The 15,847-nt window shown below is 41.1% G+C and overlaps 1 protein-coding gene across 1 annotated transcript; it reads right to left on the bottom strand.

The window, feature by feature from the left end:
* Positions 1 to 1,827: 1,827 nt before the first annotated feature.
* On the bottom strand, positions 1,828 to 2,601 carry LOC127078494 (proline-rich receptor-like protein kinase PERK9). Its single transcript, XM_051018945.1, has one exon. It carries the CDS (start codon positions 2,599 to 2,601, stop codon positions 1,828 to 1,830), a length of 774 nt encoding a protein of 257 aa, XP_050874902.1.
* Positions 2,602 to 15,847: the final 13,246 nt, after the last annotated feature.

Raw genomic sequence — 15,847 nt, 5'->3', positions numbered from 1 at the left:
CACATTCTTGTCTTAAGCTCTCCCAGGCCAGGGATAAGAGCTGTGAAGTCTTATCTTCACTCACCTTTCATCTGCTTCACCTTAGCCCCTCAATGGCAAGGTTAAGAGCGCATTCACCCCATTCCAGAGGTTTGTTTGTTGAGGTTGATATGACCCCTTGACTAAAACCTAACCCTTGTTTGAGCCACTTGTTTGTGTATAGCGTGTGCTATCTGTGCTGGTAGGATTGTTTGACTTGCTTCCTGTGCAAGATAGGATTGTTTGACTTGCTTCCTGTGCAAGTTAGGATTAGTTTAGACTTGCTTCCTGTGCAAGTTATTTTTTTGCTTGGCTTGCTTCCTGTGCAAGTTAAGTGTGTGTGGCTTGCTTCCTGTGTGAGCCATGCTTAGGATAGGTTGGCCCTTGTACCATTTAGCTAGAAACCTTAACTTAGGGATGATTTGCATGATAACATCTAGGCTCGAGTCGTAGTCTCCCTAGTTGTGTCTCCCTCTGTTATCTGGTTAGGCTAGTCCTTTATCCCTGCGTAGGGGAACTACATCGCCCTGATCTTCATACCAGATGAAGTATGTAGGCAGGAGATTGAGCTGATCTCTCCGGGCGCCTTTTTTTCTTTTTTTGTGCGTGTTTGGCAACTATTAGGCTCGAGCTCTAGTCTCCCTTTTAGTTTATCCTTTCAACCTTTTGTGTTCCTTTCGACGTCTCAGCGTCTCTTCTTGTGGGCGTGACAACTATTAGGCTCGAGCTCTAGTCTCCCTTTTAGTTTGTTTGTTCATCCTTTTCCCTGCGTAGGGGAACTACATCGCCCTGATCTTCACACCAGATGAAGTATGTAGGCAGGAGACTGAGCTGATCTCTCCGGGCGCCCTTTTTCTTTTTTGTGTGTGTTGTTTGACAGTTGCTAGGCTCGAGTGCCTGACTCCTTAGCAATTTGCTGTCTGTCTGTTTGAGTGTGTTTGACAGTTATAGGCTGAGTCCCCGACTCCCTATCAACCTGTTGTTTTGTTGTGTGCTTGGAAGCTGATGTAAGTCCATCAAGTGGCAGTTAGGTTCCAGTGTGCGTGTGTTTGGTTCGGATGCTGATGTAAGTCCAGTGATTGGCATTCAGGCTCCATGTTTGCCTTCTTGAGTGTGTTTTGGTTCGGATGCTGATGTAAGTCCAGTGATTGGCATTCGGGCTCCACGTTTGCCTTTGCCAGTGTTTGTTTGTGTGTGTGTCAGCCGAGCTACGAATGCTCTAATTCTTCTCTCGTCCGAGAAGATACGTATGCATAGGATGCGATATCCTAGCGAGCATGTGTCGTTTCCCCAGTCCGAACTACTTGGACTCTGATGTCTATGCCTAATAGACTAAGTAGGCCCAGGATGCGACGTCCTGCCGAGTTCAGTTTCAGTCAGTCTCTTTCGTTTCTTTCAGCCAGTGTGTGTGAATATTTGAGCAGTGTTTAGCAACCAATTTCCTTTCTAGTGTGCGTGGATCCCGTAGAGTACTACGGATGCGTAGGGGTGCTAATACCTTCCCTTCGCATAACCGACTCCCGAACCCATCCTCTTTGGTCGCGAGACCATGTTCTTTCCCAGGTTTACTCTGAGCGTTTCCTTTCCCTCTTTTGGGATAAATAACGCACGGTGGCGGCTCTGTTGTTCTTCTTTTCCCGCCGGTTTTTCGCGTGATGCGACAGAAGGCTTCAGAAGTCATCCAACTAATCGCTCTGTTCCAGTGAGTCCTTACAGCGGAGGGATCATCACTGATGCCAGAGTTGATGGTCAGAGACTTGCTCTTGTCAATTGAAGCTTCTGCAAACACCTTAATTGCTTCCTCAAGGGTTAGAAGGGTGGTTTCTGGTTCAGAGGCTTGGGAAGGAGAAGTGGGGGGGGGCTTAAGTTAAGAATGGCAGTTGGTGGGTCAGCGGAGGTAGTTGGTTGAGGTGTTTCAGAGTGTTGTGGTTGGGATGGTTGTGATTCATAGTGGATTGGTTCGGATGGTGCGGGGTCAGAGGTGGTTGTGATTGGGTTTTCTGGGGGTGGAGAGGTAACTTCTAGTTCAGGGCTAGAGTGTGTTGGTTGTTGATAGGCCATAGCACGGTTTTGAAGCTGAGCCAGAGTTGGAGAGTGAGGGTCAGAAGGTTCAGTGTCAGATGAGAGGGTGTAGTAAGGTGGGGATTGTGGAGATGGTGATGAGGAGGGTGAAGTGGTTTCGTTCAGCATTTCTGCTTCTGAAACAGGTAGAGATGTGGCGGCAAGGTTGAATTTTTTAGAAGGTTGGTTAGATGGTCTAGAGGTTGAGGGAGGAGTTTCAGAGGTTGTGTATATGGGCGAAGGTTGAGGGAGTGAGGAAGAAACTGGTTTTATTTTTACAGAAGGAGGGAGAGGTACAGACTTACTAGGTGATCCAACTAGAGGTACTGGAGGTCTTGATCCAGATGGTTCTCCCAGCTTTGCTCTCTTTTCCTGCTTTTCCTTCTCAGATGGTTCTTGTGGCCTCTTCATGAAATCTGGAGGAAATTCGGGCATCCAGTCTAAGGAGAAATCTGAGATGTCTACTCCTTGTTTGCGCAGATCATCTAAATAGTACATAACTACCTCTGGAGGGTCGATCATTGAGAACAGATAGAGTCCATTTGGGATCTCTCTCTGATCTTTAAGTGCTTCCCAGGAGGTGTCCAGAGTTGGTTTGACCCTTACTTGATTAATAATTCCCATGCTCTTCAGATTGCGAGCGTTCAGAGGACTTCCAATATCTATCATCACGTCTTCCATGAGTCTGAACTGTATCAGATGGTCCACGAGGCCACTTTCAATCAGCACATCAGATATAAGTCTCCCCAAAGGAATGTAATTCCTTGTCTTCATGTTGTTTTTGGTATCTTTCGCGGAGTCTCTGAGATATTTGAATAGGAGTGCGGGAAGGCAGAGCTTCAGACCCTTGTGTATGCAGTAAAGAATGCATTTCTGGTCTGTGTTGATATAATCTGAGGAGTTTGAGGCTGGGCAGTGATGGATGGTGCCTAAGATGATCTTCAGCCATACCCGAAGGTTCAGATGTAGTTCCTTGTTCTTGGAATGCTTGCCTTCAGTACTCTGTTGAAAAATTGTAGGGTTTATCTCATGGGACAGATACTTTGCCCTAGGATTGATGTTGTATATGCGTCTTCCTCCAGTCTTCTCCATGCCCAGAAGAGCAGCAATTGATTTCTCTGTGATGACTATCTTGAATCCCAGAACGTAGGAGACAATGTAGTGATCGTCAGAGTCAGCGAACCTCCAGAATTCTTTTACCAAATTAGTGTAAACTGGGCCATAGAGACGTTTAAAATAGTTTTCCCACCCTTGCTTCTTGAGTTCATCAGTGAGGTCGACACCATTTCTTCTCATGTTGTCAAAATCCACCAAGGTTTCACACAACACTTCCATCTTTTCAAACGGAGTGGCAAGATGAATATGAGGCTCACAATCAAGAATGTGAGGTTCTTTGTAAATGGGAGTGGAGACGACGCCGGTGACTGCTGGGTTTTGATGACTTGAACTTGGAGCTTGCTCAGTTGAGTTCATCTGTTGAGAGAAGTTATACACAGATTGTTGTTGAGAATCCATGAAGATCATTGATGAACTTGAAGTGAAGGTTGAAGAACCTGAGTAACGCTGTAGAAATGCCTTTGAGAGAGAGAGAGAGAGAGGAAAACTGAAGGAGAGGGTTAGGAGTGTTTGTGAGTGAAAAGTGTGCAATTGTGAAATGAAGCGTTTAAATACCCAAATTAGGGCGCATGCAAAACGACACACAAACATGAGTTTAGCATAAAAACCAAGTACGCACGTTATAGGGAAAATGATTACAGCTCATAAATGATGTCTAATCCCAAAATCAGCACACTGCTCGAGGAGATCTCAAGAGACTGTTTCTTGATTACTGCTAGGCAGCTGTCTAGAAGTTCCAAGGTCAGATGCATGATGCTCCACGTGTTACTTTATCTTATCTTCAGGAATACCAAGGGGTTGGTTCCTGGAGATTTCTAACTCAGATGACTTCTAACTGGTAGTAGCATCAGAGTCAGATACAGAATCCAACTGTTTACATCAGAGTCTTATTTTGCTATCTCAGAGGCACATTTTATTCAGGACAATTTTGAATGTTTAGATTCTTTAAGATAAAAGAGAATATATCTTCAGCAAGGGGTTTGGTGAAGATGTCAGCCCATTGATGGTCTGTATCAATAAATTTTAACATTACTACCCCTTTCTGAACATAGTCTCTAATGAAATGATGTTTTATTTCTATGTGCTTAGCTCTGGAGTGCAAAATAGGATTCTTACTTAAACAGATGGCAGCAGTATTGTCACAGAAGATAGGAATGTTACTCTCAAAGATTTGAAGATCCTCTAGTTGATTCTTCATCCAGAGCATCTGAGTAGTGCATAATGATGCTGAAATATATTCTGCTTCTGCAGTGGACAAGGCTATGGTTGATTGTCTTTTGCTGGCCCAGGATATCAGATTCTTTCCCAGGAGCTGACAATTACTGATAATGGTTCTAATCTCAACAACAAAATGATGAAGGAGTTGTGCTAGGACTTCAACATTCAGCATCACAGTTCTTCCCCTTACCGCCCTAAGATGAACGGTGTTGTTGAAGCGGCAAATAAGAACATAAAGAAGATTGTGCAGAAGATGGTCGTTACATACAGAGATTGGCATGAGATGCTACCCTTCGCCTTGCATGGGTGTCGTACTTCAGTACGTACATCGACCGGAGCAACCCCTTACTCCCTTGTGTATGGTATGGAAGCAGTCCTACCTGTTGAAGTGGAGATTCCTTCTCTAAGAGTCCTGTTGGATGTCAAGTTAGACGAAGCTGAATGGATTCAGACAAGGTTCAATGAGTTGAGTCTTATCAAAGAGAAGCGAATGGCAGCCATTTGTCATAGGCAGTTGTATCAAAGTCGGATGAAGAGAGCCTTTGATCAGAAAGTGCGTCCTCGATGCTTCCAGGTCGGGGATTTGGTGTTGAAAAGGATCCTTCCTCCTCAGACAGATCACAGGGGCAAGTGGACTCCTAACTATGATGGACCGTATATTGTCACCAAGGTTTTTGATGGTGGGGCCTTAATGCTTGCAACGATGGATGGTGAAAACTTCACTTCCCCGGTGAACTCAGACGCAGTTAAAAAATACTTCGCATGAAATAGACCCGCTGGACAATAAAAAGAGTAGTCCAGGCAAAAATGGGCATCCCGGCGAACCAAGAAAATGAAAAAGGTTATGGCAAAAATTAGGGATTAAAAGTGAAAAGATTGTACACCCGGTAAGTTGAAAACCTGAAAAGGCAACTTAGGCAAAAATGGGTATCCCGGTGGATTGAAAACCCGATAAGGGCGATCCAGGCAAAAGTTAGGGATTAAGCGAATGACTGCGTTCTGAGTAGTTCTGAATCTCATCTCGTGTCAATGACTGGAAACTTTTGAAGGATAGGAAACAGTCCAATCACTCTTTCAGAAAGCTGATCATCTGGAGGATCTTGAAGACGAGCAAGTCATAGCAGAATTGGAACCCAATAGAAATCCATTTCACATTGCCATTAGATTAATGTCTATTTTTATCTGTTGTGCGATTACCTCTTTCCTGGGATTTCTTCCTGATGTAAATGCCTATTCAGAGGTCGTTCAATCAATAAAATCATGTTATTCAGTATATCTCTGTTTTCACTTTCATTTTTTTGTTTTGTTTGCAAAAATGACGTCCGAATTTTTTGATAAACATTACATCATGACACATAAGAGCTTTACAGGTACATGCTTAATAAACATTTAAAATTGCTGTAAATTTTAAGTGCTTTGGATCGTCTATTCAGAACAGGTACCCTCGGGGCATTTCCTTAAAATCCCCTGCAGATGATCGTGAATGTTTTCCCCCAACAGACGAATTCGATATCTTATCCCTGCAAAGCTGATCAGAGCGTTGGATTCTTCAATCCCCAGCAGATCCCCTTGCCTCAGCTTGGCATTCTACCCAGCATTTCGCATCCCTGCATGTAGAATCATATTGCATTGCATCCTCCCAAATCGCGTAGCATTTCCATTTTCATGGAGCATTACGCCATTGAAAAATTCAAACATACGCATGTAAGCATAAAACATTCTAGGTATCCCAAGTGATAAGCCAAAAGTTGTTTCCAGTACTCAGACTGAAGATTGTTCATGACTTACCTTTGTTATCCCCAGCAAGTGTCATTGGCCCATGCGCCGCCTCTATTATCGTTCCCTATTTCTGCCGATGCTGACAGGCATGAAGTTTCCGGTATTCAGACCGAAGTGGCGTTCAGGCCAGTTTTCCGATGTTCAGATCGAAGAAGTTTCCGACGTTCAGGTCGATGCAACTTGTGGCGTTCAGGCCAGTTTTCCGATGTTCAGATCGAAGAAGTTTCCGACATTCAGGTCGATGCAACTTGTGGTATTCAGGCCAATTTTCCGACGTTCAGATCGAAGAAGTTTCCGACGTTCAGGTCGATGCAACTTGCGGCATTCAGGCCAGTTTTCCGATGTTTAAATCGAAGAAGTTTCCGACGTTCAGGTCGACGCAACTTGTGGCATTCAGGCCAGCCTCTCGGTGTTCAGACCGATATTAATAATCTCATATCTCCCGATGTTCAGATCGAAGTCATTTCCAGTATTCAGACTGATGAGCGGCATTCAGGCCATGGTTATTTCTGTGTTACCATTTATTTTGGTATCCAGGTTAACATTCTTTTTTGGTATTCAGACTGATGAGCGACATTCAGGCCATGGTTATTTCTGTGTTACCATTTATTTTGGTATCCAGGTTAACATTCTTTTTCGGTATTCAGACTGATGAGCGGCATTCAGGCCATGGTTATTTCTGTGTTACCATTTATTTTGGTATCCAGGTTAACATTCTTTTTCGGTATTCAGACTGACTCTCACCGTACCAGACGGATTCTTCTTTCAAGACCACCTCTTTGCCGATTCTGACAGGCATTGTTACTTCATTTCACTTCAGTGCAAATTTTCGGGCTTTTATTGTATTCAATCCCTTGATACCTCGAAAGCACGAAAGCCGCTGCTATCTTCTTTCCAGGTCTCCAGTTGATTGAATAGGGGCAGCTGTAATACCCCAAAATTTACCCTTCATTTTTCCTGGACGCATACGCTTTACACCTCATGCATGCATTCATTTTTAGGTCATTTAGCATTTGCATTTCATCATGGCAATCGGAATCGGATCCAAGAAGCTTGAACATCATCCAGGACACTTTGTGGGCTCTATTTAGATGATCAGTCAACACAAGGGGAAAACTTGAGTTACTTCCAACAGGGGTCTATTCGCCAGTCAAAACGTTAATCTTGAAGGAGCAAAGGTTTGTTCATGAGCTGTCATGCTCGCTAGGCGAAGCCCACATGTTTTGAAAAAAAAAATAACAAGAAAAAAAAAAACGAAAAAAAAGAAAAACAAAAATAAATAAATAAATAAAAGAAAAAATCTTGGACTTGGACCTCTCTCATTTGAGCCCACAGGTCCACAAAAATCAGGTTATAAATTTAGAGTTTCAGTGAAACAAAAGGCATTCTATTCCTATTACCCTGTCTGGGAAAAAGATAGTGAGAGAAGAACCCTGGGGAAAAAGATAGTGAGAGAAGAGCTAACAGAGTTCAGAGCAACCTCCAAGCAACTCTAAAAGGTTCATTCTGACTCACACACTTTCGGCTCAAGCAAACCCTAACATTGCTTTGCAAATCCAGCCGTGCCATTTGATTTCAACCGATCTCTCCAATCAGATTTGCCCTTATTCCCATTACCTTTGTGCTTTGAAGTTGAATACTCTGAATGTTTGAGGTATGATGGATGAATTTCATTAGGTTTTTGCCCACGGGTTCATAATTATGTATGAATGTATAAATAATGCCTTGAATGCTTAATCGTTTAATTTCTGAAGTGTATGCCACAAGGTTTGAGGTTTCCGAAACCCTACTGTTATCCATGAAAAACCATATTGTTTTGCTCTAATCTGACTTACGTTTGTCATAGCATGTTTTCTCCTAATCCTTTATCTTGTTTCACTAACCCTTTTGTTGAGTTTTTGTGAAGGCTCACATGATTTTTGCAGGGATAGCTCGCTGGATATTCCACTTTGCTTGTGGGATACCATTTGGGAGATTTATTCTGATTGCCTTGTTGGCACATTTACTTTATACATGTTTGTTTTGTATGTGTTTGTATCCCCGCAGGTAGCGCGGTTCCTTCGTCAAGGACTGCCTTTTTGCATGAGCATCCCAAACCTTAACCCTTCATTGATTTTTCTTCTCCTAAACACACGTTTACTCCTTCTACTACAGGTGAGTAAGTCTCCAAAGGTCGAGCATCCGGTAGATTGCGTAGTAACGTCGTCCGCCCCCAAAACATAATCCTTAACCCCGTAGTTAGCCGAACTACGGCTTGCTCTGATTCTCATTCCAGATGAGATACATAGGCATAAGACGCGATGTCTTAGCGAGCACACATCCCCCCAACCCATAAATCAGCTGAGCTACGAAGACTCTGATTCTCATATTCAGATGAGATACGTATGCAGTGGATGCGACATCCGCGCGAGTCATTTAACCCCTTTTTTAGTAAACAACACAAGATAAACTCACACCCTTTAGACAAGAACTACAAAAGTGTTTCCCGTAGAGTACTACGGATGCGTAGGGGTGCTAATACCTTCCCTTCGCATAACCGACTCCCGAACCCAAAATTTGGTTGCAAGACCTTGTCTTTTCCTTTCCTCTTTTCAGGTTTACTTCGAGCGTTTCCTTTCCCTCCTTTGGGATAAATAACGCACGGTGGCGACTCTTCTGTCATTTTCTTTCGCCGGTTGTTTTTTCGCACACTGTATTTTTCAGGTTGCGACACATAGGTGGCTTCTGAAGCTTGATTGATTTGAATTCCTAAAAAGAACTTTAGTTCTTGCATTAAGCTCATTTCAAATTCTGCCTGCATTAGCTTAGAGAATTCTTGACACACAGAGGGGTTAGCTGAACCAAAGATGATGTCATCAACATATATCTGGCATATCATGAGGTCATTATTAATGTTTTTATAGAAGAGTGTAGAGTCAACTTTCCCTCTGATAAAATCATGTTCCAGAAGAAAATTACTTAGTCTTTCATACCAAGCTCTGGGAGCTTGTTTTAGCCCGTATAAAGATTTCTTAAGTTTAAAAACATGTTCTGGACAATTTGAATTTTCAAAACCTGGAGGTTGATTGACGTACACTTTTTCTGATATATAGCCATTAAGAAATGCGCTCTTGAGATCCATTTGATATAGTTTGATAAAATGATTTACAACGAAAGAAACAAGTAAGCGAATAGATTCTAACCTGGCGACTGGGGCAAAGGTTTCATTATAGTCAATGCCTTCTTGTTGACTGTACCCTTGAGCCACCAGTCGGGCTTTATTTCTGACGACTTCGCCTTTCTCATTTAGCTTGTTTCTGAACACCCATCTGGTTCCAACAATGTGAGTGCCTTTGGGTTTAGGAACACGATCCCAGACGTCATTCTTTGAGAATTGATCTAGCTCTTCTCGCATGGCTAGAACCCAGTCGTCATCTTGAAGTGCCTCATCACAGGAAGTAGGCTCGATCAGAGATACTAGTCCCAGAGGGGTTTCTTCAAGTACCTTGAAGGTTGACCTAGTTCGGATAGGTTCATCCTTGTTTCCCAGAATCAACTCTTCAGATATGTTGGGGCGATTTTTTGATTTCTTTTGGATCGTTGGGGCTTTAGTTCCTTCTGAACTTTGTATATCAGATACTTCTGGTGCTTTGATCTTCTCGTCAAAACCTGCAAGAGTAATCTCCAGATCTGCAAGTTTCTCAACTAGATTTTACTTTTCAGGGTCAAACTTATCATCAAATCTGACGTGAATTGATTCTTCCACAATTTTGGTTTATGTATTGTATACTCTGTAGCCTTTAGAGCGTTCTGAGTATCCTAACATAATACCTTTTTGTGCTTTTGAATCAAACTTGTTCAGATGTTCTTTAGTATTCAAAATAAAGCAAGAGCATCCAAATGGATGAAAATAAGAAATGTTGGGTTTTCTTCCTTTACACAATTCATAGGGAGTCTTTTCCAGAATAGGTCTTATGGAGATTCTATTCTGAATACAACACGCTGTATTTACTCCTTCAGCCCAAAAGTGCTTAGCCACATTTGTTTCATTGGTCATGGTTCTGGCCATCTCTTGGAGTGTCATATTCTTCCTTTCTACAACTCCATTTTGTTGTCGAGTTCTATGACAGGAGAAATCATGGGATATTCCATTAGAGTCAAATAATTCTTCAAAAAACTTATTTTCAAATTCTCCACCATGATCACTTCTGACTCTGATGATTTTAGAGTCAAATTCGTTTTGCACTTTGGAACAGAAGCTAGTGAATACAGAGTGAGACTCACTCTTGTGCTTTAAGAATTTTACCCATGTCCAGCGACTAAAATCATCAACAATAACTAGTCCATATTTCTTCCCATTGACTGATGTTGTTTTCATAGGACCAAACAAATCAATGTGAAGAAGTTCCAAAGGCTTAGAGGTAGAAACAATACTTTTCCTTTTAAAAGACGATTTTGAAAATTTTCCTTTCTGACATACTTCACATAGAGCATCTGAAGAAAACTTCAGCTTGGGTAGGCCTCTGACTAACTCGAGTTTATTTAGCTGAGATAGATTTCTCATGCTAATGTGGCCCAAGCGTCTATGCCATACCCATTGCTCTTCATGAACAGACATTAAACATTTCACATTTTGTTCTTTTAAGTCTGAAAGATTTATTTTATAAATATTGTTTTTCCTCTTGCCAGTGAATAGGATTGTTCCATTGTTCTGATTAATTGCTTTATATGTTTTTTGATTGAAGATTACATCATACCCGTTATCACTTAATTGACTTATTGATAACACATTATGCATTAATCCTTCTACATAGAGAACATCAGATATAGAGGGAAGAATACCATTACCAATAGTTCCGGAGCCTCTGATCCTTCCTTTCTGATTTCCTCTGAAACCTACGAAGCCTACATCTTTAAGTTCCAGGTTTTGGAACATATACTTTCTTCCTGTCATGTGTCGCGAGCATCCAGAGTCCAGGTACCATGACTGGTGTTTTAACTCTGCTGCATAAGATATTTGCAACATAAACAATCTTATCTTTTGGTACCTAGAATCTTTTGGGTCCTTTGTGATTAGTTTTCCCAAAGTTTCTTAACACTTTGGGTTTTCTAGCATTATCAAAGAGTTGTGCTTATGTATGTGTATAGTGATAGGAAAACGGAGATTTAGGTTTGTCATTAGTAGAAGTTTTATCTTCACTAGGATCATACCCAATTCCTCTTCTATTATTCTGACTGACCCCATAAATCATGGATGTCATTCTGCTTCTCTCTATCCTATTCTTCAGAAACTTTTGAAAAGATTTTTCATATTCATAAATTACTGTGTTTGAAGTTTGTGGAGCTTGAGATAACGCTTCTTCAAGTTTTGAGCATTGTTTATTTATGGAATCTCTTTCTAATGTCAAAATTCGGTTTTCATCTTTTAGATATGAAATTGTTATCTCAAGTTTACCACATTCTTCGAGGGTTTCTTCAAACACCTCTTTTACAACTTTAACTTTTTGTTGAAGTTTCTGATATGAGTTTAGAGTTTCAGATAGGCATGATTCAAGGTCATAACAAGAAAGATCAGAAAATACCTCTTCGAATTCAGATTCTCCGTCTGAATTATTCCTGGAGGTGATAGCCATGAGTGCCACATTTGCCTGTTCATCAGAGTTTGATTCTGATGAGTCAGATCCATTGTCATCCCAGGTAGCCATCAGTCCCTTTTTGGTTTTGAAGGAGTTTTTCTTGAAGTTCTCTTTTCTGGAGCCTTCTTTCTTAAACTTGGGACATTCGTTTTTGTAATGACCTGTTTCCTTGCATTCATAACAAGTTATATCTTTGTTAGATTTACCTTTTGAAGTTGGTTCTGATCAATCTCCTTTGGATCTTGGTCTTCTGAAGTTATTATTCCCTTTTCTCCAAAGTTGTTTTACTCTTCTGGTTAAAAGGGATAATTCTTCCTCATTGTCAGAGTCTTCCTTTTCAGAGTCATCAATGTCTTCTTCCTCAGCTTGGAAGGCTTTGTTTCTATCAGACTTGCGTCTTTCTGATCTGGACTTTAGTGCTACAGACTTGATCTTCTTCTGAGGCTCATCTTCCTCCAATTCTATCTCGTGACTTCTGAGTGAGCTGACGAGTTCTTCAAGGCTGATGTTGTTAAGATCCTTTGATAGTTTTAAGGCTGTGACCATAGGTCTCCACTTCTTTGGCAAGCTTCTGATGATCTTCTTGACATGGTCCGTAGTTGTATATCCTTTATCTAGCACTTTGAGTCCTGCAATTAAAGTTTGGAATCTAGAAAACATTATCTCTACAACTTCATCGTCCTCCATTTTGAAGGCTTCATATTTCTGGATTAGATCCAGAGCCTTTATTTCTTTGACTTTAGAGTTTCCTTCGTGAGTCATCCTCAGGGAGTCAAGTATCTCTTTAGCTGTTTCCCTGTTGGTGATTTTTTCATACTCATTGTAGGAAATGGCATTGAGAAGTATCGTTTTGGCTTTGTGATGGTTCTTGAATTCACGGTTCTGATTATCTGACGTTTTGCTTATAGGAATAGCAACTCCAGCATCTGTTACAGGTGGTATGTAGCCAATTGTGACAATGTCCCAGAGATCAGCGTCATAGCCCAGAAAGAAACTTTCAATTCTGTCTTTCCAATAATCAAATTTCTCTCCATCAAAGACTGGAGGTTTAGCGTTGTAACTATCTCTTTCATTGGTGTTGGCCATAGTTTTTTCTTACTCTGGATCTCTCTATACTGTTAAGTGTTTGATTAGAAAATCAATAACAGAGCCGAAGCTCTGATACCAACTGAAGGTGAGAAAAACAAGAAGGGGGGGGGGGGGGGGTTTGAATTGTTTTGGAAATAAAAGCTTTTTCAAAGAATAAGAACACACAGAATTTTATACTGGTTCGCTTAGAAAACAAAGCTACTCCAGTCCACCCGGCCAAGGTGATTTCGCCTTCAAAAAGGACTTAATCCACTAATCTTGAAAGATTACACAACCAATCGTTTAAGAGAATAATCTCTTAGCCCTCTCAAGTATACAGACTGCGCATAGTCACTTGAGGAACAAAAACAATTTAAGCAAAATAGAGTTGTAATGTAAAGCGCTTCTAAGAGTAAGAAAGTATTACAGAAAAGTATTAGAACAAGAGTTTTCACGTAAGTGCAGCAGCTCGTGAAAAATGATAGAATATGAATGAAGTTTCTGCGCGTTACAGATGATGTCTCTCTAGTGAGGTAAACTGTCCTTTATATAGTAGTTGAGAAGGACCGTTGGAGTGATGATAGAATCTTGGTCTTTGATGAGTATTCAATGTCATTACTTATGTGTTTCTTGCTATAACCATTTTGTCTTCCGTTTAAATTCTTTCTAAAAATACTTTGTTTCCATAGTGAGATTTATTTCCGTTACGCTTTCTGAACTTGTGAATTTTCATCAGAGTCTTGATGTACCAGAGTTATTCTTCAGAGGATGATCACGTCTGACTTTATCAGAGCTTCTCAGAGTACTAGTCTTCTTAAGTATCAGAGTCTACGACCAATAGTTTGTTGGAGCTTCTGGTTCTTTTTACTGTCTTTCTTTGATCAGAATCAGAACTTCTTGGACGTACTCCTTCCTTAGTGGCGTCTGATCCTCTAGCACTTTGTATCTGACAAATGTTTGTATCTGATAAATGTTTGTATATGATAAATGATCAGAATCTTTCGTAACTGTTTAGAGTCCTGCATGAATGTTCAGAGTTCTGCATACTTAGAAAAAATCTCCTTAGAGTGCCATTTTTGGTTTCATCCTTTGTTATCATCAAAATCTTAGAAATCTATTGTAGAACCAGTTTTGTTCTTACAATTTCGACACCTTGTTTGAAACCCTCGACAGTTTAAATCATAGAGCCCCTGTTTTGAAGGCCTTTTACAACCTCGATCATGTTTACATCGGCAAGTTCGGTGTAATGGGCATCCGCCACTTGCAAGGGATATGAGTCAATCTTCATCTGGTACCTTCCATCTTTAATAGAATTCTACACAAGATCCCTAAAAGAAAACATTATGAGATTTTGTGGCCTAAAACATTGTGATACTTGCAAAAGCCTCGTTTTTTCCGTTGTACTAACGACGATGTTTTAGCGCCGGGTGGCACTATCATTTGGCCATCTTTGACTAGTGAATCAAAGATCTCATCACACTTCGTCACATAGAAGGTGTATGTTCTCTTAGGGAACTTGTCATTCTTTTCTGTCCCGACGGGGTTTTTTCCATTCGCAGGTGCAAGAACCTTTCAAGAGTAAGGTGGCCCTTGTTTCAATTCGGCCAAATCGATTTCGCTCTCGTCAAAACCTATAAGATCATTACATAGTTCCTGACTATCCTCATCCATTTTGACGTACGCTACCCTTTCCCTTCTGTTGTTCTTACTTGCCCAAACTTTTTCGGCTTTTAGACGTTCTACCTGTCGAACTTTGTCTGCTAATTAGGCCATATTTCTTAAATATTGGGTGTATAGCTTCTTACTAATGGAATAATCTAAACCACCAGCAACCATTTCGACTAGTTCGTGTTCGGGCACTTGTGTTAAACACCATGCCTTCAACAAACGAAACCTATTTAGATAAACATCCATTGGCTCACTAAACTTGCGTTTAATACTCACCAATTCCTTCAAACTGATCTTAGACTGTCCGATATAAAATTGTTCATGGAACAGTCTTTCTAAACGAGTCCAATCATGGATGGAGTTCGCTGGGAGTATGGTGATCCACGTGAAAGCATTTTTCGTGAGGGAACTAGGGAAATATCTTATCCTTAAGTTTTCGTTGTTGGCAGTGTCCCCAACCTTGATCAAATACTTGGCTATGTGTTTGACAGTAGATTCGCTGGTATCACCAGAGAATTTTGTGAATTTTGGGACTTCCTATCCCCTGGGGAGTTCAGTTTGTAGCACATATCCAGACAATGGAGATGTATAATTTCTCCTACACGGGCCTATGTTTACCCAATTTTGTGCCATACATCTTTCGACCATGGCTTCCAAATTGTTACCCTCTGCGAATTCGTCCTGTCAAAACTGATGAATGATTTCATCGGTGTTTTAATCTTGATTGACCATCATCATTCTTGGGATTTCTCTCTCCTTGGGTATTTGTTGTTTGACCATACGGGGTTCACCCTGTTGGCCCTGATCGACTTCAAAACCATTGGGTGCAAACTGTTGGGCCTAATTTATTTTCGGGTCTTCACCTACGATCAAACCTTGATTCTCTACCATCCATTCTCAACAAGGTTGTCAAACTGGTGCATGAGGGGGACCAAATAAATATGCAATTCGCATCATCTGTGATGCCAATTGTTGACTAGTCTGAGCATTTTATTGATTAGTTTGAGTAGTATTTTGGATTATAGGATTGAATATCGTCCCCATATGTTGGCAAGCATATGAACCATCCGCAGAATTAGTTGTGAAAGTGGGTAATTGGGCAGAAAATCCAATCCCTGAGGGTTGGGTGGTTCGACCCAAATTATTAATGGCCGATCCTAACCCTTGTAACGGCGAAATTATAGTCACCACTGGATCAGTAAATGTTGACGTACTATTATGAAAATTTGCCATCGTAGAAGTTGGCATGCCATATGGTTGTTCGCGATCATTCATTGGAATTGTAAACCTAGTCACGTAAGGCT

Source organism: Lathyrus oleraceus, chromosome 5 (assembly GCF_024323335.1).
Source record: "Lathyrus oleraceus cultivar Zhongwan6 chromosome 5, CAAS_Psat_ZW6_1.0, whole genome shotgun sequence".
Classification (NCBI taxonomy): Eukaryota; Viridiplantae; Streptophyta; class Magnoliopsida; order Fabales; family Fabaceae; genus Lathyrus; species Lathyrus oleraceus.
This window is presented reverse-complemented; position numbering and strand designations above follow the sequence as displayed.